We start from the raw sequence: 24,393 nt of genomic DNA, 5'->3' as shown, positions 1-24,393 counted from the left end.
TCTCTGTTCGGTTTTTTGTTTTAGTTTTTTTACCACGTGGGGTTTGTTTTGTTATGCCTACCTTTCTGGGTGCCTAACCCCTGTCGATGGCAGATAAGGGAAAACCCCAACCACAAGAGGGTTTTCCAGGGCCATTGCTCCCTGAAACCTCTCTGAAGGGGCCAGGTTCTGGCGCTGGTCCCTGGTAGGTCTGAACTCCTTAGCTAATGTCCCTTTCTAATATACATTAGCCCGATAAGCTCCAGGGAGCCTCCGGGGCTCGCCCAGAAAATGGCGTTTCATTACATTCAACGCTGTTTTTTTTTGCCCGACTTCCCTGCCCTATTCCGGCCAAAATATGCCACTTACGATTTTTTTATTATTTTTCCCATGATCAGGGAACTCAAATGAACACTTTTATAAAACTTTTTTTTTTTTTTTTTTTTTTTTAAATGCCTGGGGTGTTGAAAGCCAAATTGCCCAGACCAGCTTAGGGGTTAAGGGTTAAAATGTGCCATTTGTACCTAAAATATGTGTAAAGACTTGGCAAACTTTACTTTTATCTGAACATGAAGAGCATCATACAAAGAGGATGGCTAGAAAAGAAGCCGTTAGTAAAATTTGAGAATAATCTATTCATGAAATTACATCTTTCACTTTAAGGGCATCAGTACAACATTCCATAAAAATATTAATATTAATTTATAAACACTATATTAATACTTTTCTCAAGACAGTTTCAGCCCACTGCAAAGACACATGTTTGTCATGTTAAAATCAGCTGCTTATAATAATTATAAACTTTATGTAAATATTTACACAAACTACAATATTTAAAAACTCTGACTTAAGGCCTATTTAAAGTACAATATTTAATATTCAAAGTGGATATGAAAAAGAAACTATCAACAAGTAATGCAGTTATTGTAGCTATCTTCACATATACATTTTTTGAGGCTCATGGCTTGTACATTTGTGTGAATAATGCATGCCTGGCTAGAACCAACACTATCACAGTAGCCAGCTGTTGATACAACAGATATACAAGAGGAGGGAAAGTGTGTTAGTGTCCCAGTTGAAGTCTTAACCCATTACTACAATATTACTCCATTTACATGTCACTTATTCTCTTAATAAAATCTGAAACAAGCTAATCCTAAATACTGTATTAATATAAAAGCAACTGCAATATATTTCATAGGAATGTTAATCTTGTGTATATTTTTTATTTGTAAATTTTAAAAATCTGACTACTGTGTTAATATATGTATTTTTTATTGTATACTAAAACATTTAATTTATTTGTGTGGTTACCTTATCACTGTTTAAAAGTACATCTTTCTTTTGTGTTAATGAGCATACATTCAAGTATACAATGCACAAGATACACATGAGTATGTCATGGACACAAGTGAGATATGCACATATGCATAAAATAGATAATAAATAATTATGATTTTTATTTGTAATTGACTATTCTATGGCAGTGAGGTAGAAACTCCTCTCCAATAACATGCAAGACTCCATCCATAACCTGGTTCAGGTTAATACCATGTCTCCAATTTCTTTTTGAAAATCACAAATTCAAGAGAATACAATTTTCATTATAGCATTTCTTGACTTTTTGTCTTCAAAATTCCTTCCCCATGCCAATTATCAGTCCCCAAAGGCTCTTGATCTATGTAAGAAAATCCGGGCGGATTAAAAGCTTCCATAGGTTGCAACTCCTCACCACTGACTAAAGAATTTGTACTACCCTTTGCCCCCAGGTTCTTTGCACCAATATTATTTGTACTTGAGCTATGGGTGTTGGTGATGCACCAGCCCCGTGTCTGCTCCACCTCCATTGTCACTACCACAAACAACTCTTTGTCTTTGTTTCTTAATTCTTCTCGTAGGTAATTGATTAATTCTTGCTCCTGAAATTAAAAATATTAATGATCAGAAATATAATATTCTTCAAAATAATCAAAATACTGTACCACAGTATTCTGAATACCACAGAATTACACAAAATAATAATGTAAGAATCACTAGGGTATATCGTTTCATAATTTCATCATCGGCCTTGAGGAGTATAATAAAAGGAGAAAAAGTGAATTTATCATTCTCAACAACCTTTAATCCATTTTGGTAAGTCAGTAATTATCACTCACGCTATCCACTACAAATGATTAACTACTGTACTGTAAATTATATTTTCATAAAATAAAACTCACTTTCCCAATTATTTCTGGCGTTTCTAATTTTGAATCCAAGTTATAGTATATGCCTCTTATATTGCGGATAGCAATCCAGTGTTTGCGTCGTAATGGAAGCTGCACAGGTCCAAGGCGATACTCGGATGGTACATTTAGGATGAATCCAACTACTTTATCCAGTACAATGACTTGAGGGTCTCTGAAAAAGTTAATAAAAAATAGATATTATTATTTATTGAGTAGCATTGAATTCCCTGCAGCTATACGAATTACATGCAAACCTGCAGGGGTATTCAACTTTCAATTATCTACTTACCTGTGGTTTCATGGATTCTCATTTGGGACATTTAAATACAAGCATAAACCATACAAATTTTTATATTCACATTAAAATATAAAATTAACATTTTATATTCATGTTAAAAAATAAGGCAGATCATCTCTACTTCGATCAATGTAGATCAAAGGTGAAACATCACCTATCTTCAACAAGTTTTCAAAAAACCAGCGTTGAATATAATGAAACGCCATTTTCTGGGTGAGTCCTGGAGGCTCCCCAGAGCTATCCAAGCTGATATGGATATCCCTAACTTTGGCATCAGTCGATGTGGGTGGAGTTCTAGGCCAACTGGGGACCACGAGCCAGAACCTGGCCCCCCTCTGAGAGGCACGAGGAGCAATGGCCTATAGAAATGCATATGTGATTTTGGAGCATTCTATATCTGCCTTCAACCGGGACAGGCACCCAGAAAGGTAAGCACCCCAAAACAAACCCCTATTCTGGTTAAAAACAATGAAAATAGACAAACGAGTGGACAGAACTCTCTAAATGGAAACGGGCAAACAAGCATGACCTCACACGAGTTGCATTATGTTAATAAATGCCATGTTATGGAATGCGGAATAGGAAAACAGACCTCACACAACCTATATATTACGTGAGAAATCTTTAAAGAATTCTGATAAAGAGATCTAGGGGTGGTTCTAGATAGAAAACTATCACCTGAGGACCACAAAGAATATTTTGCGAGGAGCCTATGCCACGCTTTCTAACTTCAGAATTGTTTTTAAATACATGGATGGCGATATACTAAAGAAATTGTTCACAACTTTTGTTAGGCCAAAGGTAGAATATGCAGCGGTTGTGTGGTGCCCATATCTTAAGAAGCACATCAACAAACTGGAAAAGATGCAAAGACATGCTACTAAGTGGCTCCCAGAACTGAAGGGCAAGAGCTACGAGGAGAGGTTAGAGGCATTAAATATGCCAAAACTAGAAGACAGAAGAAAAAGAGGTGATATGATCACTACATACAAAATAGTAACAGGAATTGAGAAAATCGATAGGGAAGATTTCCCGAGACCTGGAACTTTAAGAACAAGAGGTCATGGATTTAAACTAGCTAAACACAGATGCCGAAGAAATATAAGAAAATTCACTTTTGCAAACAGAGTGGTAGACGGTTGGAACAAGTTAGGTGAGAAGGTGGTGGAGGCCAAGACTGTCAGTAGTTTCAAAGCATTACTGTATATGACAAAGAGTGCTGGGAAGACAGGACACCACGAGCGTAGCTCTCATCCTGTAACTACACTTAGGTAATTACCAAAGATGGTGTGAGACTCTAGTCAAAATCACCAGACTGGAAGACTAGAGGAGAAGACCGAACCAGCCCTGATATGGACTGGACCGATCATTAGAAGAGGCGGAGCCGGGGAAAAAACCCTGGGTTCAGACACCGAGCAAGCAGCGACTGAAACCAAGGCTGGCAAGGAACCAGAAGGAACGTCCGCCAGAGAATCAAGAACCCAAACCCGGCGAGCCGGGAAAGAACCAACCCAGGTGAGCAGATACGCCCCATCCGGGAGGAATCCCCCGGGGACCCCAAAGGGACCAACAAGGCCAATAACGGATGACAACGAGAAGATGCCACTTGCCGAAAGAGCCGAACCGTAGACTGCAAACAGCAAGGACAAAATGGAGACAAAAACCAAAGAGCCAGGGCCGAGGCAGAGGCCAACAAGGAAGTGAGCTCCATGAGCTGACACGCGAGACACAAAGCAAAAAACAGAGACACTGCAACCCGTAGGAGCAGTGCAACCAGCTCCAGCAGGGCAGAACGACGCACGCGACAGAGTAACAGATGAAGAGGACTACCCAGGACATGTACTGCACTAAGGCAAAAATGTACTGTCCGGCAAAGGAACACAAGGAAAAGGTCGTAGCCAGGGCTGTTGTCCTAGCTCCCCGTCTCAACAAAATGAAACAGTAGGGGCAGAAGTGGGTGATTGGAATCTACAGCCACCAGCAGACATTGCAACCCAAAAGCTGGTAGGGACATACAAGAAGATGAAAGCACTCGGTTCCACAACAGAACAATGAGGCTGTCCAATCGCAGGGAACTGAACATGTAGACAGTCCAACCTAGCACCAACACTAGTACTGTACTGTAAGCCAATTAGCACATACCAAGACACACAACAATGTGTAGTATAGAGGTAGGAAATGCAAGGAAAACGGAATGTACACGATCAAGTAATATAAAGACACACTCCAACATATACATTAGAGTGCAGCTAGACACTGAACGACTGCCAAGGAAGGAGTGACCAGAAAGCAAAGACTGAGTCAAGGAATGCGTGTCCATCTGATGTTCCATGGAACCCTTCCCCCACAATCAGGCTTTAGCCTTGGGCTGAGGAGCATTGATATAAGCACATAGGAAGGCCATGTTAAGATGCACGCAAAGTGGTCAATCAACACGCTAAATACAACACCCAACACTCATCCAAAAACCGAGAAGCAGTGCCCAGCTGACAGTGTCACCAGACCATATACTCTTACTTGTAAAGCGTAGACACTATCGTATCACGACAGAGGTGAGCCATGTAATATTCTGGGAGCAACGCTAGTGGATCATGTCCAGAGATGTGTGAACCGTAGAGAGGAAGCAGCACCAGAACTAAAGAACTAAGTGTTTTCCCAATATATATAAAATCCAGAACTTCCCCAGTATCCAGGGGGCTATGACTGGAAAGAAAATGAGCGAGAGCGGCGTAGAACCCGCGATAAAGGACGCAGAGTAGATTGCGTAGATTGGCCGTTTTTTTTGGTTTTATAATAAATTTATTTAAAAAAAAAAAAAAAAAAAAAAAAAAAAAAAAACGGCCAATCTACTCATGAAAAACTCGCCAGACACCAAGCAGAACGCTTTGAAGGAGACCAACGTCGTCTATGCCTTTAAATGCCCACTTGGGGACTGTAAGCCCCAAAGAACTCAGTATATAGGCAAGACAACAACGTCTCTTTCTAGGCAACTAACAATGCATAAGCAACAGGAAGCCATCAAGGAACACATAATCTCTTCTCACAACCAGACCATCACCAGAGAAATCTTAACAAACAACACAGAAATCATCGATAGGTATGGCGATAGCAGGTTCTTAGACATCAGCGAGGCACTACACATCAAAAAAGTCAACACTAGCAATCAACAGCCAATTAATGCACAACTATATTCTACCTACTTCAAGACCCCGAACCAATTTGGAAGCAGCAAGAGGAAGTATGGGCCAATAGACATTCTGCAGTTACTTCCATTCACATATTCACTTACCCAATTTATACCCATTGTTTTGTGTTCTGTCTTGTGTGTGTCATCTCACTCAAAACTTTTGTACCATATCACCTCATCCAATATAGTATAAGTACAAAGAATTTATGTGTAAATTAAGTCTTTGAAAATGTAATACGAATTACGAAACGCGTTCAGGCGTCTGACAATTAAAAAATGAATTTTGGAGAATTGTTATTTTTATTACCACCGACAGTGAAGAAAAACATAAGAAATATTGAGAAGATTTGTGTTAGAATTATTATTCTTACCTTTTCGGTCATATTCAACAACATATGTTTACAAGAAAGACTGCTACCAAAATATACTAATACAGTATATATATACATATACACATACATACACATGAAAATAAAAATAAAGAAAGAAAAAGACAAGCAGCCGACTGGTGGGCAGAAAGCACCACGCCGGCCAGACAAAGAAGGCACCAAGACAGCACAAAAGCTGCACCAAAAGGCCCACCTCGAAAACAAAAACCCCAAAGCCCAAGCGCGACCACAACACGTGCCAAGACGCAAAAAGATCAGCTTGCAAGCCAGGAAGACCCTGGAACTCCAGAAGGCAGAACTGTGTCACATACGAGGTAACAAAGTCCCCTGAACCCACAGAGGGCTTTTCTTCTCAAGAGGAAGAAACCTCCGGAACGAAACTAAAGAACCCTAAGGAACCCGGAATCGAAGCCGGGAGAGCCCAAAACTACCACATTTGTTGGCGGAAATACACCACAGACACGCAAAGCGCAGCACCCACACAGAATCCCCAGGGAAACGGACAAAAGGGACCAAAAACCGAGGGACAAGGTGTGGGAGCAAGCATAAACAGACAGGGATACGTAGCCCAAATATCAGGGGCCCAGACCCAGACAGACAAAGCAAAAACCGGTGAAAAAACCAACACCCAAGCTTTCCCAGAGGAACAGAAGATGGGCAGAACATCCCAGAAAAACAAAGAAAGGCAACAGGAGGATAAAACTCCTGAAAGAGGTGAAAAAACTTATCCAAAATGCAAGCTTGCACACCCAGGCACCAGTAAACAAACTGCAGCACCGCCCTGGTGACCAAGAGGGGCAACTCGCAGAAAAGAAAATGGCCACCAGAACAAGGAGCCGTGACAGACGCAATAGATCCGAAAACACGCCTGCAAATGTGGGAAGGAAGCAGATGAGAGGGACGAAAAACCCCACTCAAAAGCAGAAAACCCAGGCAGGGGCAAACAGCCCGAGAACTGCTAGTGAGCATACCCCACAGCCTCGGGAACCCGCAACAGAGGCCCCGGGGCAGAGTCATCCTCCACATCCTCTGCCCCTAAAGAAAAGGAAGAGTCCAGGGGAAAGGCAGCAAAGAAAGGGCCACTGGTAAGACCCAGAAGCCTTGGCATGAGGAACAGGCTCGAAAACCTCCGTCCCCAACTCGTACAGGGCAGCCCCCAAAACCGCCCGAGTCTCGGCCCCAACTAAACCCCACCCCGACCCCGAAACCCGCAGACGGTCAGGAGCTGGGATCAGGGAGGGAAAGGGGCGAACAGCACCTAACCAAAACAGGGCGACCCCAGGGCATCCAGGTAGGAAATCAACCTAGCGCGTTACAGCAACTTAAACCGAGCTTGCAACGCAGATGGCGCCTGTACTCTGAACAGTAAGAACATCAGGAGAGTACTGGAGAACAAGCAAAGAACACAACTTGCAAGACTCCGGGTCAAGGTGTCAGTGACCCAACAGGCAGCATGACGGAGGTAAAAGTGGTGACTGTCACCCTGAGACAAGGGCACAGCAACCATCAAACCCGCACAAGACGGGTTGGAACCCGGAAGACACATTCAGTGGTCTACCGAGCCCCGACAGGGTTTTCCAGGGCCCATAGGCTGACTGCTATGGGAAGCCTGGGCAAGGTGTTGCTAACCGGTTAACACCCAAGCTAACAAGGGGGGTAGATGCCAACACTGAAAACCCCTGCGACGTGTACAATCACGGGAGCCTAGCAGAAGACCACCAAACACTACCAGTGGAACTATAGCCACACTAGGCAGACCCCCACCAGGCAAATAAAAATAAAAACAAAAGCAAAACCCGACAAAAGTACACCGTCCCCAGAGGCAACAGAACCCAGTCACCGCGTAGGTAGCAGATTGCGCAACACCAAGACGCCCAAACCAGCACAATACCAGTCCCTACCCAAGGCCAAACAAGGGCCCCAAACCCCAACTGGCCCCAAGGGCGAGGCAATGCCGAGCAGTAAAAACCTCTATGGGAATGGTTCCCGAACACCACAGGGAAGATAACCCTGTTACACAGGGGCAGTACTCACAGGGTGCTTAGGAAAGGAAGCCCATCAGTACCGGGGTGCATGCAGCCCCGGTACTGATGAGGAACACCCTGGCCACTGCACAACACAAAACAACAAAGTAGTGAGCGCCATGAAGGCAAACACCGCCTAGGAAACTGAGGCCAGAGAAGCGTCTGTCCTGGTTGACATGAGCTTACAAACTGGAGTGCTTTGCAGCTGGCGCGTTGAGGTCCGGCCCCCCTCCCCCTTTCGGGGAGGGGAGGGCTGTGCGGACGAGCCGCGCAGAAGTAGTGTGTTACGTTTGCTTGTTTCCTTGGGATTGTAGGGAGAGAATCAACTTCTCTGTTTGGTTTTTATTGTCAGTTTCTTACCATGTGGGGTTTGTTTTGTTATGCCTACCTTTCTGGGTACCTAACCCCAGTCGATGGCAGATAAGGAAAACCCCCAACCACAGGGGGGTTTTCCAGGGCCATTGCTCCCTGCAACTTCTCTGAAGGGGCCAGGTTCTGGCTCATGGTCCCAGGTAGGTCTGAAGTCCATAGCTAATGTCCCGGTCTAATATAACATACATTAGCCCCGATAAGCTCCAGAGAGCCGTAGGGGCTCTCCTCAGAAAAAATAACAATAAAGCCATTGCCATCAATAGAAAGAGAATTTTGGTGGAAATGTTTCAGGGCAGTGGAGGCTGTATATATCATTGGAACAAAACTAGGGATAAACTTTGAGGATATCCCAAGAGATTCCTTCAAGCATGCCTGACTTGCAGTAAAATATTGCAAAGGAGAGTGTGCAATACAAACACAAGTGTGGTACCAAAGTCAATATCTATCATGGCAGTCATTTAATGCCGGAACACTGCTGCCAACATTTCGTGCGAGTCAGTAGCTGACTCAGAAGACTCACTACTGACTCACACATGACTCTCACACATGGTCCAAGAAGGACCGAAACATTGTTATTCTCCATCTCCTGATGTGTGGCTTTGTCATATCTTGAGCCATGTTATTGTGATTCATTGTCTGCTACTGCTCACATATAAGCTCTGGTTTGTGGAAGAATAAAAAGATCCCAAGCTGAGGTGCACACCAGAATAATGATGAACTTAGATAGAAGTCAATGAATGTGCCCAGCATATATAGTACAGTTTAGACAGCACTAATGAGCAGCACAAATGTAGTAGTATCTGCTTGCATACCCCAGAAGGTACGCAACAAGACTTTGAGAAAGCTAAGGGCCTTAGTGCACTCTTTAGTTTGCAGATAATAAACATGTAATGCCCAAAAAAGTAGATATCAAATATCAGGCCACTGCCTAACATTTATTGGCTGAACCCCCTTTTCAGGGGGATACTTCAACTCTACCCAATGGGTATCTTAGCTTTCTATAAGTCTCTCACCTGATAACCCCCCCCACCCCATCCACCTTCTTCAGGGGGATGGGGGTATCAGGCAGTGATCACTTTCATGACAGGGTGTCCCATTTTCATCTTGAGTGACCTGTTCTGGCTCGGGTGCCCCAGTGTTGAGCCCCCATTGTTTTCAAGAAGTTGGAGAGACTAGTTGTGCATACAAGTGCTAAGGTGGCCCACCCTCCCCTCAGTTGAAACCTCTTCAGGGGTTGCCTTGCCCATGTGTTATGCTGCGATAGTTGTCCTGAAATTCCCAAGGCAACCCCTGTTGTTTTTTACAGTTGCCATTGTGCCGATAGGGTCTCCTGGGGTGGGGTTATGGTTTTTTCAATGATGCCTCATTGCCTGGATCTCTGGCATCTCATGGGGATCTTGACTCCTTTCCAGGTCCTTCTGATGGCTAGGCCCCTGGGGATGGAGGGGGTGGAATTCACAGTTATTTATGTAATATATAGCTCAGAAACACTTACAAGTAAAAATGACACTTGTTCAAATAAAGGAGGCAAGTTAAATGAATATATTAACCATTAAAATTTTACACCATCCTGAAACTGAAAATTTAAATAAACTGTACTGGGTACATTTATCACTTGCCTAAAATACTTAACATGAGGTAAACAACTCACAACAGAGGTGAAGGCCTCACAGCACAGCCCAAAATACATCACCATCCACTACAAGATACAAGCCTCTGAGGAGCCATGAAATCCAAGGGAATGTGACAGAAGAGAGAGGGAGGTTACAGTGTTGTACCATATGCAACCCGTTCTCGCAAATTCGTAAAGTCAATATTGACTTATTAACTACGTGCATAGGTGATATACTAAACATAATAGATACCCCTAAAAAGATTCATAGAAAACACCGACCTTACCTAACTTTGTTAGTATCTTAAGATAAGCATCTTATTGCTTCGTAATTACAATTATTACTTAACCTATACCTATTATAGGTTAGGTAATAATTGTAATTACGAAGCAATAAGATGTTTATCTTAAGATACTAACAAGGTTAGGTAAGGTCGGTGTTTTCTATGAATCTTTTTAAGGGTATCTATTATGTTAAGTATGTCACCTATGCACATATTTAATAAGTCAATATTGACTTATTAAATTTGCGAGAACGGGTTGACCATATCACACATTACTATTGTAAACACAGGTACTAGACACAATGGCACTACATTTTCACTCTCCCATTCCTGAGTTTACCTGAAGGCCTGCTCCATGGGACAGTCCTCTGTCCTTTTGAAGCCTTATGCTCCTGCTACCGTCTTCACTAATTGTGCTGGATGCCTTTTCCTCTACCACATGTTTCATTTTTCCTCCCCCCCCCCTCTTCTTCTATACGATTGTCATTTCCCGCCAACTTTTTGCCTTCTTGTTTATTCTTTCACATATATTCTTCCATTTTGATGCCGGGTGTTTGGGGAGGCACACTCTCAACTGTAAAACTGTGACACCTGACATTTTGAGCGAGGGGGATGCTATTATTGTGAAGCTTTGCCTTCGTTACTGAACCTTATCTCGACGGACTGACGGTTCTGAAGGTGGCGATTGCAGGGCGTAGACCCACGATGCATTCCTGGGGATAGTATCCAAGACACCCACAGTGTCTTTTCAGGTGTCCTTTCCTCTAATTGTGGCTCCATGGTAGGTATGGGGGCTTATTTGTGGATGAAATTTTTACCTGTTCGTTTATATGCTGATGTCTGACCTCCTTTTAACTTCTCAGGCTCGTGTGGTGGGCGACCAGGCCCTCGAGTCGGACTGTGATGGTAGGCCAGGCTCTGTAACCCCCGCTACATGGGCCCACACCAAGCTGCTTCTCTGACTCTTCTGATTATCCCCCTCTGCTTCCCTACAACCTCTGTGGCAAGAGCCCCATGCCCCCTGTGGTGACCTGGAGTGGCTCCATCTCTCATTGTAACAACTGCACCTTTTACCCCCCCCCCCAACTCCTACTTGGGGTACTCGGCGTCATCACTTCCACAATCACATGCGCACGCTTCCTTCCAGTTCTACCACATTCCAAGCTTTGTTTGGTCCTGCTACATGAACTAAGTATTTTGATCTGAGTCATGTTGATTCTACACATCCTGATGATTTATTTATTCATAAATACCTAGTTGTTTCATTAGATACTTTTGTCACTTTTAACCCCACCTGTACTAGTACACATGTCACTGCAGCCCCTTCTCAGGAAGCAGCTGCCTGCTTAGCCTCGTTGTCATGCATTGGGAAGACCCCTGTTCATATTTCCAAAAATGCCTGGTTAAATGCCAGCATTGGCACAGTTATTCTCCCACATCACGTTGCAACTGGTGAAACAGAACTGAAAGACTGCCACGGGCATATTAAACACACATCCTTGAGGCCCAAGGTCATTCTATCCTCCAGATTGATACATTTACTCGACCCCCCCCCTTGTGGTTGTCGTCATCAGCCTCTTTGCGTATTGAAGATCACTTTTGATATTATTGTAGGTTTCTTCCATCTTCTGTAATTCTTGCTGGTACCAGATGCTCCGTTCAGGAGTACGTCCCCTCTCCTCGCCTCTGCAATAGGTGCACTACAAATTCAAGAAAGCCATCCTCAATTTGAAACATCGCAATCATGTATCTTTTCCCGAGGTGAAATGCCAAGTACGCAATCTTCCCTCTTTCTCTGGCATGTCTTATGCTCCTGTGTTACGTTCCACTTCTCGCCCTCTCCCACTTTCGCAACTGTTTCCAGGCCTTGGACCCAGACACCTCCACCACCACCTCACCTGCTCTTTTGCATTATGAGCAGAGAATCTTCCTCCTGGTTCTCTGTCTGGTGTTTCCTTCCTTCTTTCCTTCAGTCTTCTCTGTCTCCTATACCCTCTTTTCCTTCTCACCCCAATCCTTCTCCTCAGCCCTCCCCTCAATTCCCCCTCAGCCCTCTACACCACACGTCTGTCCAGGCCATTATTCATCCTCCTCCCAGCCATCTTAATGTTGCCCACTCCCATTATCCTTCTCATGTTGAGATTATTGTTCAGTACATTGCTGCTGGTACACCTGTCTCTTTACATCCGAAATGTAATTCTGGCTCCTCCTTTCCTTCCTCCCCGGCGGGTAAGAAGGCATCGCACTCTTCCTCACCTTTCGACCCAGACTCTATCCCCATTTCCCCTCCCATTTCAGTGGCTGAGTCCCCTGTCCCAGATATGGAGGTTCCCCTTGGTCCTCGATTCTCTCTCGGATGCTGCCCTGGTTGAGGTGCGCTCCCCCGTTTCTGTCCCCCTTCTCCAATGCCTCCTCCCACTCAGGACTCAGTCAGTCCTCCTCTGGCCCATCCAACTGCTCCCTTGACTGCAACGTCCTTACTAGATTTACCTATCCCCTGTAACCCCAATTTCAGTGATCCTGATCCTTCTTAGTATACTGTTTTCTTCTTTGTCTTTGTTTCTACATGGTTCCCTGCTTTTGTTCTTTTCAAACGGTGAAAAAGCAGTTTTCACCGCTTTGTGTCTGTCTCCAGGAGCCGATGCTTGGCACTCGTCCTGGTCACTTCCGTGGTTATTCCCCCCCCCCCCCTCCAGCTTTTTTGCTGGGGCCCATAACTCTACTGCTCTCTTGATTCAAATTGATATTCCCTTCATTCCCCTACTTTTTCTGTCGCACATTCAGTGTTCTGCAGCCCGTATCTTTGTGAGTAAATAGTATACAGTCTGTTCCATTTATCTTCCCCCAAATGTCTCACATTCTCTTCCTGATCTTAAACATGTGTTTGACTCCTTACCAGAACCTGTGTTCCTTTTGGGCGATTTTAACTGTCGGCATACCCTCTGGGGCGATGTTTTGACAAACACCCAGGGCCACCTTCTCGACCTATTTGTCCTCTTTTCTTCTGTCCCTTTTGAATTCTGGTGAACCCACTCATGTTGACTCCCACACTCGAACCCTCTCCTGTCTTTATCTTTCTCTTTGCTCATCTTCTCTTTATTTAAATTTCACATGGCAGGTTCTTGATAACCTCCATAACAGTGACCATTTCCCTATCCATATTACCTTATGACACTATTTTAGACGCTGCCTTCTGCTCTATTCCTCACTCTACCTCACGGGGCACGCGAAAGTGCGTTCCCTGGTGGAATGCAGACTGTGCTCAGGCTGTCCGATGTAAGCGTGCAGCCTGGAAGAAATACCAACGCCGGCAGATAGCCGATTCTTTTATTTTGTTTCAGAAGGCGAGTGCAGAGGCCTGTAGAACCATCCATATGGTTAAATATGAGAGTTGAAAATCTTATGTCTCCATCATTACGACCAATACTCATCCACCCCAGATCTGGAAGAAAATCCACAAGATAGCAGGCAAGTTTGTTCCAGATGTCTCATGAGTCCTTCACCTCCATGGTACTATTGTGGCAGATCCAGTGTCAGTCGCAACTAAACAAAGTTCCCACTTCTTGACTGTTAGCTTTGGTTCTCATCTTCCTCCATCTTTCCTTATTCATAAGCACCTTCTTGAATCTTGACCTTAGATTTTCACACTCATCTCTGGCTTTCCTTTCACGATCCCTTCTCTCTCTCTCCAAACTTAAATCTGCCTAGCCCTCTGCGGTTCTATGGCAGAAGCTCAGATGACATTCATTATGAGATACGTCTTCATTATGAGATTTGGTTGTTCTTCCTATTCGGAAACCAGGGTCTCTAGGGACATCCCCTAAGGACTTCTGCCCCATTGCCTTCACGAGCTACATTTGCAATCTCATTGAACGTATGGTCAATGTCCGTCCAATGTGGCCCTTGGAACACTATCACCACCTCTTCCCTTCTCAATTTGGCTTTCACAAGTGCTGCAGCACGACTGATGTCTTGGTGAACTTGGAGGTCTATATTCGTACTTTTTTTTTTGCTGCGAAGACCTCCATTGTTGCTGTCCTTTTTGACCTGGAAAAGGCATACGACACCACCTGGAAGTACTATATTCTGTCCCAACTTTGTTCTTTTGCCCTTCATGGTAATCTCCCTCTCTTCCTACACAGCTTCCTCTCTGGTCGTTCCTTTAGAGCGAGGCTTGATACCACTTTGAAGAGTGGGGTCCCTTGATTGTTTCAAGTGTGGGTTGGACATGTATATGAGTGGGATTGGGTGATTATAAATAGGAGCTGCCTTGTATGAGCCAATAGGCCTTCTACAGTTACCTTTATTCTTATGTTCTTATGTTCTCTCTGCCTCTTTTCGGCAATACGAAGGTGTACCCCAGGGCAATCTTCCAAGCACTACTATTTTTCTTGGTTGCCCTCAATGGTCTTCTTTCCTCCCTTCCTTCTGGCATCTTCTCAGCTCTATGTCCCTTTGCTGTCGAGGTAATGATTCGCTTTTCCTTCAATGGTGGCTTCAACTTGCAATTGATGCCATGTCGTCTTGGATCCAATCATGGCTTCAAGTTCTCTAAACCTAAAATTTGTGCTATGACTTTTACTCAGCAGCAGGTCGTTTTTCAGCCTCCTTTGTCGCTTTATGGTCATTCCCTTTTGTACAAAGATTTTGTTAAGTTTTTTGGGTTAATCTTTGACACTCGTTTGTCTTGTCACCCCATATCTCTTACCTCCGAGTTGAATGCTAAGGCCCTTAACCACTGGACTGCACCAACCGAGAAAACTCGGTCGGTGGGAAACTGCGCCAACCGAGAAAACTCTGATTTTTTTTTTGTATCCATTCAAAATGTGCGCGCGGTTGGTTGTGTACAAAATGGCCTCTTAGGACCTCCAGTGAGAGGCGGCCATCTTGGAAAAAATTCCCAGAATGCTCTAGAGCTGCTGGCTGGGTTAGTACTGAGCGAGAAACCATAGGTGGCGCACACACCTCTGGCTCCCAAACACCTGACCGTCGCGGAGTTGAAAGATCGCGCTCTGTCGGTGAAATTCAAACCTTATTGTTTGAAAAACATAAGGATCATGATATTGGTAAAGCTAGGCGCAATAAGGACCTAACACTAAACACAGATGCCGAAGAAATATAAGAAAATTCACTTCCGCAAACAGAGTGGTAGACGGTTGGAACAAGTTAGGTGGCGGAGGCCAAGACCGTCAGTAGTTTCAAAGCATTATATGACAAAGAGTGCTGGGAAGACAGGACACCACGAGCGTAGCTCTCATCCTGTAACTACACTTAGGTAATTACACTTAGGTAATTACAAAGGTCGGATCCAAGTGATACAGCACCTATGAGGACGATACAGCGAGCGTATCCTTTTGTAGCTCTGAGCGCCACCCTCTCCCACCTATACCATCTCCAATTTATATAGATGATACATAGATGAATCGTATCTTCACTGAACGCAGAAAACATTTGATACAAGTAGCATAGATGTACAGTGTTAGTGGTTTCCATGGTGGTGTTTTCCATAGATAAGTAGCTGAATCTAACAACGTACTGGAGTGAACGATATGGAAGAAATTGCAAAATAGAACCAGTGAAGAGCAGAGGTGCCATAGGCACAATCAGAGAACACTGTATAAACATCAGAGGTCCGCGGTTGTTCAACGTCCTACCAGCGAGCATCAGAAATATTGCTGGAACAACCGTGGACATCTTCAAGAGAAAACTAGATTGTTTTCTTCAAGGAGTGCCGGACCAACCGGGCTGTGGTGGGTATGTGGGCCTGTGGGCCGCTCCAAGCAACAGCCTGGTGGACCAAACTCTCACAAGTCAAGCTTGGCCTCGGGCTGGGCTTGGGGAGTAGAACAACTCCCAGAACCCTATCAAGCAGGTAATCTCTTCCAGACTGACTGACACTCTTTGAGGCTGGCTGAATCTCTTCCAGAATGCCTGAATCTCTCTTAGATTGACGGACACTCTTCGAGGGTGGCTGAATCTCTTTCTGTGTGGGAACTTACAAAACTATCTTTTCAAAACTACCTTACAAATTTATTCTTTCCTATAATCTTTTCAATACTACCTTATGCTTTACAAGCTTGGCTACATACCACCTACAAGTACTAAAGCCAAGGGTGTACGTGAGTGCGTTGTTTGCAAGCACACAAAACGAAGAAACAGTAAGAGAAAATCTATCTGTACCTGGTGCAACGAGACCGAAGTCATGCTGTGTACCATGGACTACTTCGTTGATTATTACTCGCTTCCGAAGTACTGAGTAATTACCTGTGTAGTTACAGGATGAGAGCTACGCTCGTGGTGTCCTGTTGTGTGTAATACAGTGTGTTACTGTGTAAATAGTGTGTGAAACTGTACATATTGTAATTTTAGCGAATTTTTAACAAGTAATATTGGGACAATAAACATTTATTGTGGACACATTACTGACACATGAATCACAGTGCCATGGAACATTATGAACGTTCTACTGTATACATATTGTAAAGGACACAAATATGCATCTTATACGATAAAAAAAAAATAAAACCGCATTGGAAATACATAGAACAAATAATTGAAAATATATTTGTGGCAATATGCGGTGCTTGAATGGCCCGCGCGACCGTGTCCGAGAGCTTCACACACGGGCGACCAGCCCATGACCACGTCACAGCACACCTTGTCCATGTCCCCACTGTAACATACTAGGTTTGTTGTAGGAAATTATTCAGTATAGTTTCTCATAGACATGGGGGTTTTGAAAGTTTGGAGTCAGACGGTACTTGACCTGACAAGCAGAGGAAGGTCATTTCTCCTGGGATTAGCGGTTAAGATTACAAAATGGCCGGCGCCTTTGTCTTAAGCAACGTATAATGAATTATTTTACAGAATTCAGTAATTTAGAGAAATTCAAGTCTTCATTCAAATTGTATTCAATAATTTACCTGTTCAAGGATCAAGAGTATTCTCAATTTTTTTTTTTTTTTTTTTGAGATATATACAAAAGTTGTTACATTCTTGTACAGCCACTAGTGCACATAGCATTTCGGGCAGGTCCCTGGAATACGATCCCCGCCGCGAAGAATCGTTTTTACAACCAAGTACCCATTTTACTGTTGAGTTAAACAGAGGCTACAGTTAAGGATCTGCACCCAGTAAATCCTCCCTGGCCAGGATACGAACCTATGACAAAGCGCTCGCGGAATGCCAGGTGAGAGTCTTACCACTGCACCACGGAGACTGGCACGAATTGTTGGAATAATGAGTGAGTCACTGTCAGTGACGTCACCTCTGACGTCACCGACTCAGTGAGTGACATCAGTAACTTACTGATCCGCATCAGTAAGCCTCTGACACAGATCAATTTGAGCGACCCTGGGTCAAGGGTCACCAAAGTCTTCCATATTTAGTAATTCTCAAAGTTCAAATAGCCATATTGTAATCGGAAATAGCCTTTCCCTAAGATGCATGTACGATTACCATCAGTTTATAAGAGTTCAACCTTCTGGGTTGTTCAGTACAACAGAGATTAGTTGTTCAATTTGAACCCTGCTTAGTAATCTTGGTAAACCTGGCGTAGGAATACCCTCTAGCTCTGACTAGCTGTGAGGAAGGCTAGGGGGTAGGATCAGTGTGGTCTTGGTCAACAACTGGATTAGGTCATCCACCCGCCTCTCCAAAGAGATCAGCCTAACATCAGCTGGTTGTATTAGCAAGGTATAGTTGCTACGTTTTTATATAGGGAAATAGTTCATTTCATGCCTCGATAGGGAGTGTTAAGCTATAGGGAGTGATATTTCATTTAGCTGTTGTTTAGACTTTGCCTTAATAAATAATTAGCTTGTTCTCTGCATTTTAGTTTCCAATTTTTTTGTGTCCATGTCCTTGTCACGTGGTCTCCACGAGTCTGAGTTTTAGTTGGGCCGCAAGCCTAACAAAGTTTTAAGAGTTCATTTATCCCTTTGTTTGCTATAATTCCCACACTTAACATAGATTCATCCCCCCCCTCTTCCAAGTAAATTGGGGATCAAGCCCAAGGTTTTAATGATCGATTAATCGGTCCAGACCCCGATTAATTGACACTTCTGGTTAATGGTCTGGTGGTGGCGGCGTAAAGGGATCCCTTGAGTTTACTAGAAAACCTAGTATGACGTCACGTGGCTGTAAAAGCTTAGCCAATCGAACGGTTAAGACCACGTGGTGTGGGACTCGGCTATAGAGTATGCTCTGGGGTCCTTTGGAATTCGGTTAAGTTTCAGTAAGCATATTCACGGACAGGGTAGAGGAAAGAGTAGAGTCAATACCCAACCCGTGTTACACCACAGCAAAGTAAGTGGACTTTGGTATTTATTTTTATATAGTCATGTTCAGGGAATGCAATTTATCATTTTACAAAGAAAAAAGAATTTTTGGGGAACACTTGATTTCATGCGCACAGGGGGAATTTCACAATAAACTCGGCTCATCACAGTGGTTAACTTACTTTAGGTCTTGCCCCACACTTCTTGGAGAGCTGATAGGCGTACACTCCTCCTTACATTCCTCTCTCGTACTGTTTAAAACTCGATTATGGTTGCGCTGCTTACTCGTCTGCTTCTCTTTCATTCAATCAGTTTATCCGCCTCTGATAAGGTGGATGGGACTGTTGCTCGGTACATTGCTGCTGGTACATCTGTCTCTTTACCTCCGAAACGTAATCCTGATCAACATGACTATCTTCACCGTCTTGATGCTCTGCACCATACTGGGTTACGCCTCAGCTCTGGTGCCTATCATTCGACTTCTACCCTCAGCCTGTATGTTGAAACTGATGTCCTGTCTCTTCAGGACCACCGTGATTGCTACTGTCTTCGCTACCTTGCACAGTCCTTACAACTCCCTCACTCTCGCTTATGCTGTACTTTGACCTTTAGTCCCTCCTGTGGTCCCTGTTCCCCTTCACCACCTATCTCTTTTTGCATGGTTGTCTCGCCTATAAGATTCTCTTTCGGTTAGTATTACCAATATTTTCCTCGTGTTCTTCCGTCCCTTTCCCTGTGGAGGGTTCCCCTCTTCCTAAATTTTGTAAAACCTTGACCCACATGACTAAAGCTGTTACCCCTCCTTCAGTTCTGAAACAAGTTTTCCACGAACACTTTTCTTCCCACTCCCGCTCCATTTCCATCTTCACCGATGGGTTGTTGTTTTTCCTGACCACACCTATGTGTCGCCTGCCTCCAGACTAGCATCTTCAAGGCAGAACTTTATGCTATTTTGTATGCTCTTCATCAACTGCTTTCTCGCTGTCAATCCTTTGTTGTCGTAGTTGACTCTCGCAGTGCCCTCATGGCTCTGGAGTCCTTTAATCCAGTCCATCCTGTAGTAGTCGAGATTCAACATTGGCGGTTTCTTATCTCCAGCAGATTTAAGACAGTGGAGTTTTGCCGGGTTCCCAGCTATATTGGTGTGGCCATAAATAAGCGTGTGAACACTGCCACTAAAGAGGCTATCCGCATTTGTCCCATCTCCCGTAACAGTGTTCTTTATTCCGCAACTTCCACCCAGTTATTCATTCCTCAATCCTTGCCTGTTGGCAGAGTCATTGATCTTCTGTAACTGGTAACAAACTGTGTGCTCTTAAGGGTAGTGTGTCCCCATGGCCTTTCTCCTACCACTGTAACCGGTGGTGGGAAACGGCTCTGGCGAGGTTACGGATTGACCATACACGTTTAACTCTCGGGCACTTAATGGAGCACCGCCCTGCTCCTTATTATCCAAACTGCATTGTCCCTTTTACGGTCATGCATATCCTTGTTGAATGTCCAGACTTCCAGGACATGCATGTCTCTTGCTTCTCGACTGTACCTGGCGGTCACTTGTCCCTCGATAGAATTCTTGGTGAATCGGATACCTTTGATATCATTCGCCTTATGCGCTTTTGTTCTCGTATTGGCATCCTTAGTGATATTTAGTGTTCTATGAATCCCCATCCCCCCCATTTGATGGTGCTACATAGCCTTCCCGGTTTGGTGCCTTCTTTTGATAATTACTTACTTACCTGAGGGCCACTATCTTTACAGTGGCCTCGATAAGGACAGGAAGTCAGTGGCCTGTTAAAGGTCCCCCAATTTGTCCTGATGATTTTATCAAGTTGGATTTTGAAATTCAACAGTGTTTTGGCTTTTATGGCTTTGCCAAGTAGGCAGTGCCAAGAGTTGATAGCCCTTATGAGTGTTAAATTTAGCCTAAATATTCACTGAAAATAAAATTTAATTAATTATAATGTCTAGTATTTTTTATTAATTTAAATATTATTTATTTCCATTTTATTAACTGGAAATGTTTAAGTATGTCAAGTTGTATATGGGAGGGAACATTTGTGTTTATGTAGAGGAGTTTTCCTGCACTTTTAGGTAGTCTAGCCTCAGTCCTACATGACTTATGACTGCTCAGGAGGCCTGTACCTTGTAGTGAGTTGAGGTGTCTTTGTAGGCTGTGCATTGAGGCACCCCACCTCTATTGTCAAATGTTTACCACAGTTTAATCATTTCAGGAGAATAATAAATAAATATGTTTTGCCCACTATGTGCTTTAAATATATGTAATGTACATATTTCAATGGTTTGTTTCATTCCTTAATTTCCAAATGATTGTGTAAGTGTAATGCTTAAAATATTCATATGAATCCCCTCCTTTATTTAAATAGATGCCATTTTATTTGTAAAGTGTTCCCTAACTATAAACATCATAGTTAACTGTAAGAACCTCCCCCCTTCCCCATTCCTTTACATTGGTCGAGTGTTCCTACCTGAGAGTCTTCTGTTCATTACTTTAGTTTACGCAATGTGTGGAATAACTCTAGCTATTTACAAATAAATTATATAAACAGTGATTCAGTACTACATATAAACTTACAATGTAAATATGTACAAATATACTGCATGTAAATCTGCTCCTGGCACAGCTCAAAGAAAATGTCTTGCAATCTACTCCTTTGCTGCTATTCTGATTGGTATTGTCTTTTAAAAACCAGCGTTGAATGTAATGAAACAGCATTCTCTGGGTGAGACCCGGAGACTCCCTACAGCCATCCAGGCTCATATTGCTGAAAATAGACTTTGGCATCAGTCAGTGTGAATGGAGTTCTTAGGTCTACCAGGGACCACAAGCCAGAACTTGCCCCCCACCCCCCCTCAGAGAGGCACGAAGAGCAATGGCCTATAGAAACCCCCCATGTGGTTGGAAGCATTCTATGCCATCAACTGGGTCAGGCACCCAGAAAGGTAAGCATTCCAAAACAAACCCCTATTCTGATTAATAAATTGCTACTGAGAGCCAAACTAGTGGACAGAACTCCCCAAATAAAACGAGAATGACGTCACCACATTGCCATCGTCTGCGCAGCTCCCCCCCTCCCTTCCCAGGAGGGGTAAGGGGAAGCCCCAGACCCCTCGTACCTGCTACCCAAGACCACAGTTCTGAAGCTGGATATAAAAAACATGCGAAAAACTGCTGACCGGACCGAGGGAGGGTTGCCAGGGAGTCTCCGAGTTTCGCCAAGAAAATGGCGTTTCATTACATTTAACGCTGGTTTCCTGTGGGGAGCCTCGTCGGCTCCCCGGAGCTACTTACCAAGAGACAAAACAATGCACAATGCTGCACAATGACAGCCCCTTTCAAAGCTGGAGAAATTGCTGACCTGGAGAAAGTGCAGAAATCCTTTACTGTTAGAATCCACTCAGTAAAACATCTATACTACTGGGACCAACTAAAGAGCCTAAATCTGTATTCTCTTGAGCGCAGGCAGGAGAGATACATAATAATTTACACATGGAAAATATTAGAGGGCTGGTCTCAAAACTGCACACAGAAATAACATTGCATGAGACCAGGAGGCATAGCAGGATGTGCAGAATACCCTCGTTGAAGAGCAGAGATGCAACAGGTACTCTGAGAGAGAACTATAAACATTAGAGGCCCGAGACTGTTCAACACGCTTCCACTACACATAAGGGGCATAACTGGCCGACCCCTCACAGTGTTCAAGAGAGAGCGTGACAAACGCCTCCAAAGGATCAACCAAGCTGTGACTCATACGTCAGGCTGTGTGCAGTCTCGTTCAACAGCCTGGTTAACCAGTTCAGCAACGAGGAAGCCTGGTCGACGACCGGGTCGCGGGGTCGCTAAGCCCCGAAATAACCTCAAGGTAACCATCAGTCAATGTGCACAAAGTTCTTGCCTACTAGGGACCATGAGCCAGAACTGACTCCCCCCCCCCCTCCTCCTCAAGAGAGGCATGAGGAGCAATGGCCTATAGAAACCCCCGTGTGGTTGGGAGCATTCTATGTTTGCCATCGATCTGATCTGGCACCCAGAAAGGTAGGCACCCCAAAACAAACCTCTATTCTGGTGAAACTATTGCTACCAAAAGCTGGAAGAGTGAACAGAACTCCCCAAACTAAAAATTAGCAAACGAGCAGGACACTGGACACCCTCCGAATGTGAACTGTCAGGACAGCCAGACCCCGAGAACTCGGCAGACGAGTCAACCGAAGCGACTAGCCACAAAGAGCCAAGGACCGCATCAAACCCCCGCGGTTCATGTAATGAACCACTGGGGAACAGTCCGAATGGAGCCGGACCATCGATCCGCGAGAGACCCGAATCCTCCGGAGCAACATCCAAACAGCCACAAACTCCCACACCGTGCTGTGAGCCCGACGGAAGGATGAAACCCATCGCCCCTGGCCGGCCTGGTGAGCACTGGTCACAAGACCCCAGCCGAGAGACGACGAATCCGTAAACACATCGAGCGAGGGCTTGGGTAGGTGCCAAGGCATTGAACCCCGAAAAACCCGAAGAGGAAGCCGGTGACACAGCCACCGACGCAAGGCCCCTGGAGGCCAAACCCAGCGGTCGCGAGAGAGACGGAAAGGACGTTCCCGAAGGAACCAGAACAGCTGACAAAGTCACATCCAATCTGGCGGGTAGACCATCATGGCAAAGTTCAGGCTTCTGCACAAACCCTCGAGCAACCACCACGTTACCCGGGAACCCCTCAGAAATAGACGAAGGCGGGATCGCAGATGAAGCAGAGCCGCTAGAGGATGAGACAAGGAAGCAAAGCCACCGGAGGAAGGGATAAGGAAGCAGCCCGAGCGTTCCACACAAGACCAAGCCAAGACCGAACCTGAGAGGGAACCATATGGGACTTCCACCAGTTCACCAAGAACCTGAACTCGGCGAGCTGGGAAAGAAACAAATCCCTGGCGAGCAGACACGAGGACAGGTTGGGAGCCCGAACCAGTCAGTCGTCGAGGTAGGCCAGAATCCGAACACCTAACAGACACAGGCGGGCCACCACGACTCGAGTAAGGCGAGCGAAAACGCGAGGCGCCAGATTCAAGCTAATTGGAAGGCAACAAAAGCAGTAACCTTGACGTCCCACCACAAAACCGAGCCAGTCCCTGAACTGCTGATGAATCGGGACATGCCAATACACGTCCTGGAGGTCCAGGGACACTATCCAAGTACCTGGCTCCAACAGAAGACGGGCCTGGGACATAGTAGTCATCTGAAAGGAGGGGCAATAAACCTCCGGGTTCAGATGAGACAAGTCCAGAATGAACCAGAGGTTTGTGCAGTCCCGTTTCGGAAAAGGAAACAGGCGGGAGATCCACCTGAGGGACGAGGTCATTTCAACTACTCCCAAGCGAACCCATTCCAAGACAACTTGACAGAACGCAGGAGAAGAGGCCTGCACCACCAGCTCCGAACCCCCCAAAGGAGGAGCAGCCACCCTACGCCACCACAGACTGTACGAAACGACCCAAAAGGTCCATGAATCGTCTGACCAGGCGCAAGCATACAGAACGAATCCCCCCTCTCCCCCCCCTACCGCCCCTTCAATGAGATGAACTGCGAAAGGGTCAACACACCTTACGAGAACCCAAATAGCACAAAGTCACAAAGTGCGATCACTACGCCAAACAGAAACAGATGGCACTGAAGGTTGCACCGGCTCCGAATCTGACACCACTGGCTTACCATGAGAAACAGAACC

General features: G+C 44.7%; 1 protein-coding gene across 2 annotated transcripts in view; it reads right to left on the bottom strand.

The window, feature by feature from the left end:
- Positions 1-594: 594 nt before the first annotated feature.
- Positions 595-24,393, bottom strand: part of LOC123764076 (Josephin domain containing) — a 41,459-nt gene continuing 17,660 nt past the window's right edge. For both annotated transcript variants that reach the window (XM_045751580.2, XM_069329902.1), the window contains exons 4-5: positions 2,199-2,379; positions 595-1,898 (exon numbers count right to left, since the gene is read on the bottom strand). In XM_045751580.2, coding sequence (XP_045607536.1) covers positions 1,584-1,898; positions 2,199-2,379 — 496 coding nt within the window. In that variant the 3' untranslated portion in view covers positions 595-1,583. The remainder of the gene's footprint in view (positions 1,899-2,198; positions 2,380-24,393) is intronic.

This window comes from Procambarus clarkii, chromosome 23 (assembly GCF_040958095.1).
Source record: "Procambarus clarkii isolate CNS0578487 chromosome 23, FALCON_Pclarkii_2.0, whole genome shotgun sequence".
In the NCBI taxonomy this organism is placed as follows: Eukaryota; Metazoa; Arthropoda; class Malacostraca; order Decapoda; family Cambaridae; genus Procambarus; species Procambarus clarkii.
The sequence above is the reverse complement of the archived record's forward strand: the minus strand, read 5'-3'. Positions and strand labels throughout refer to the sequence as shown.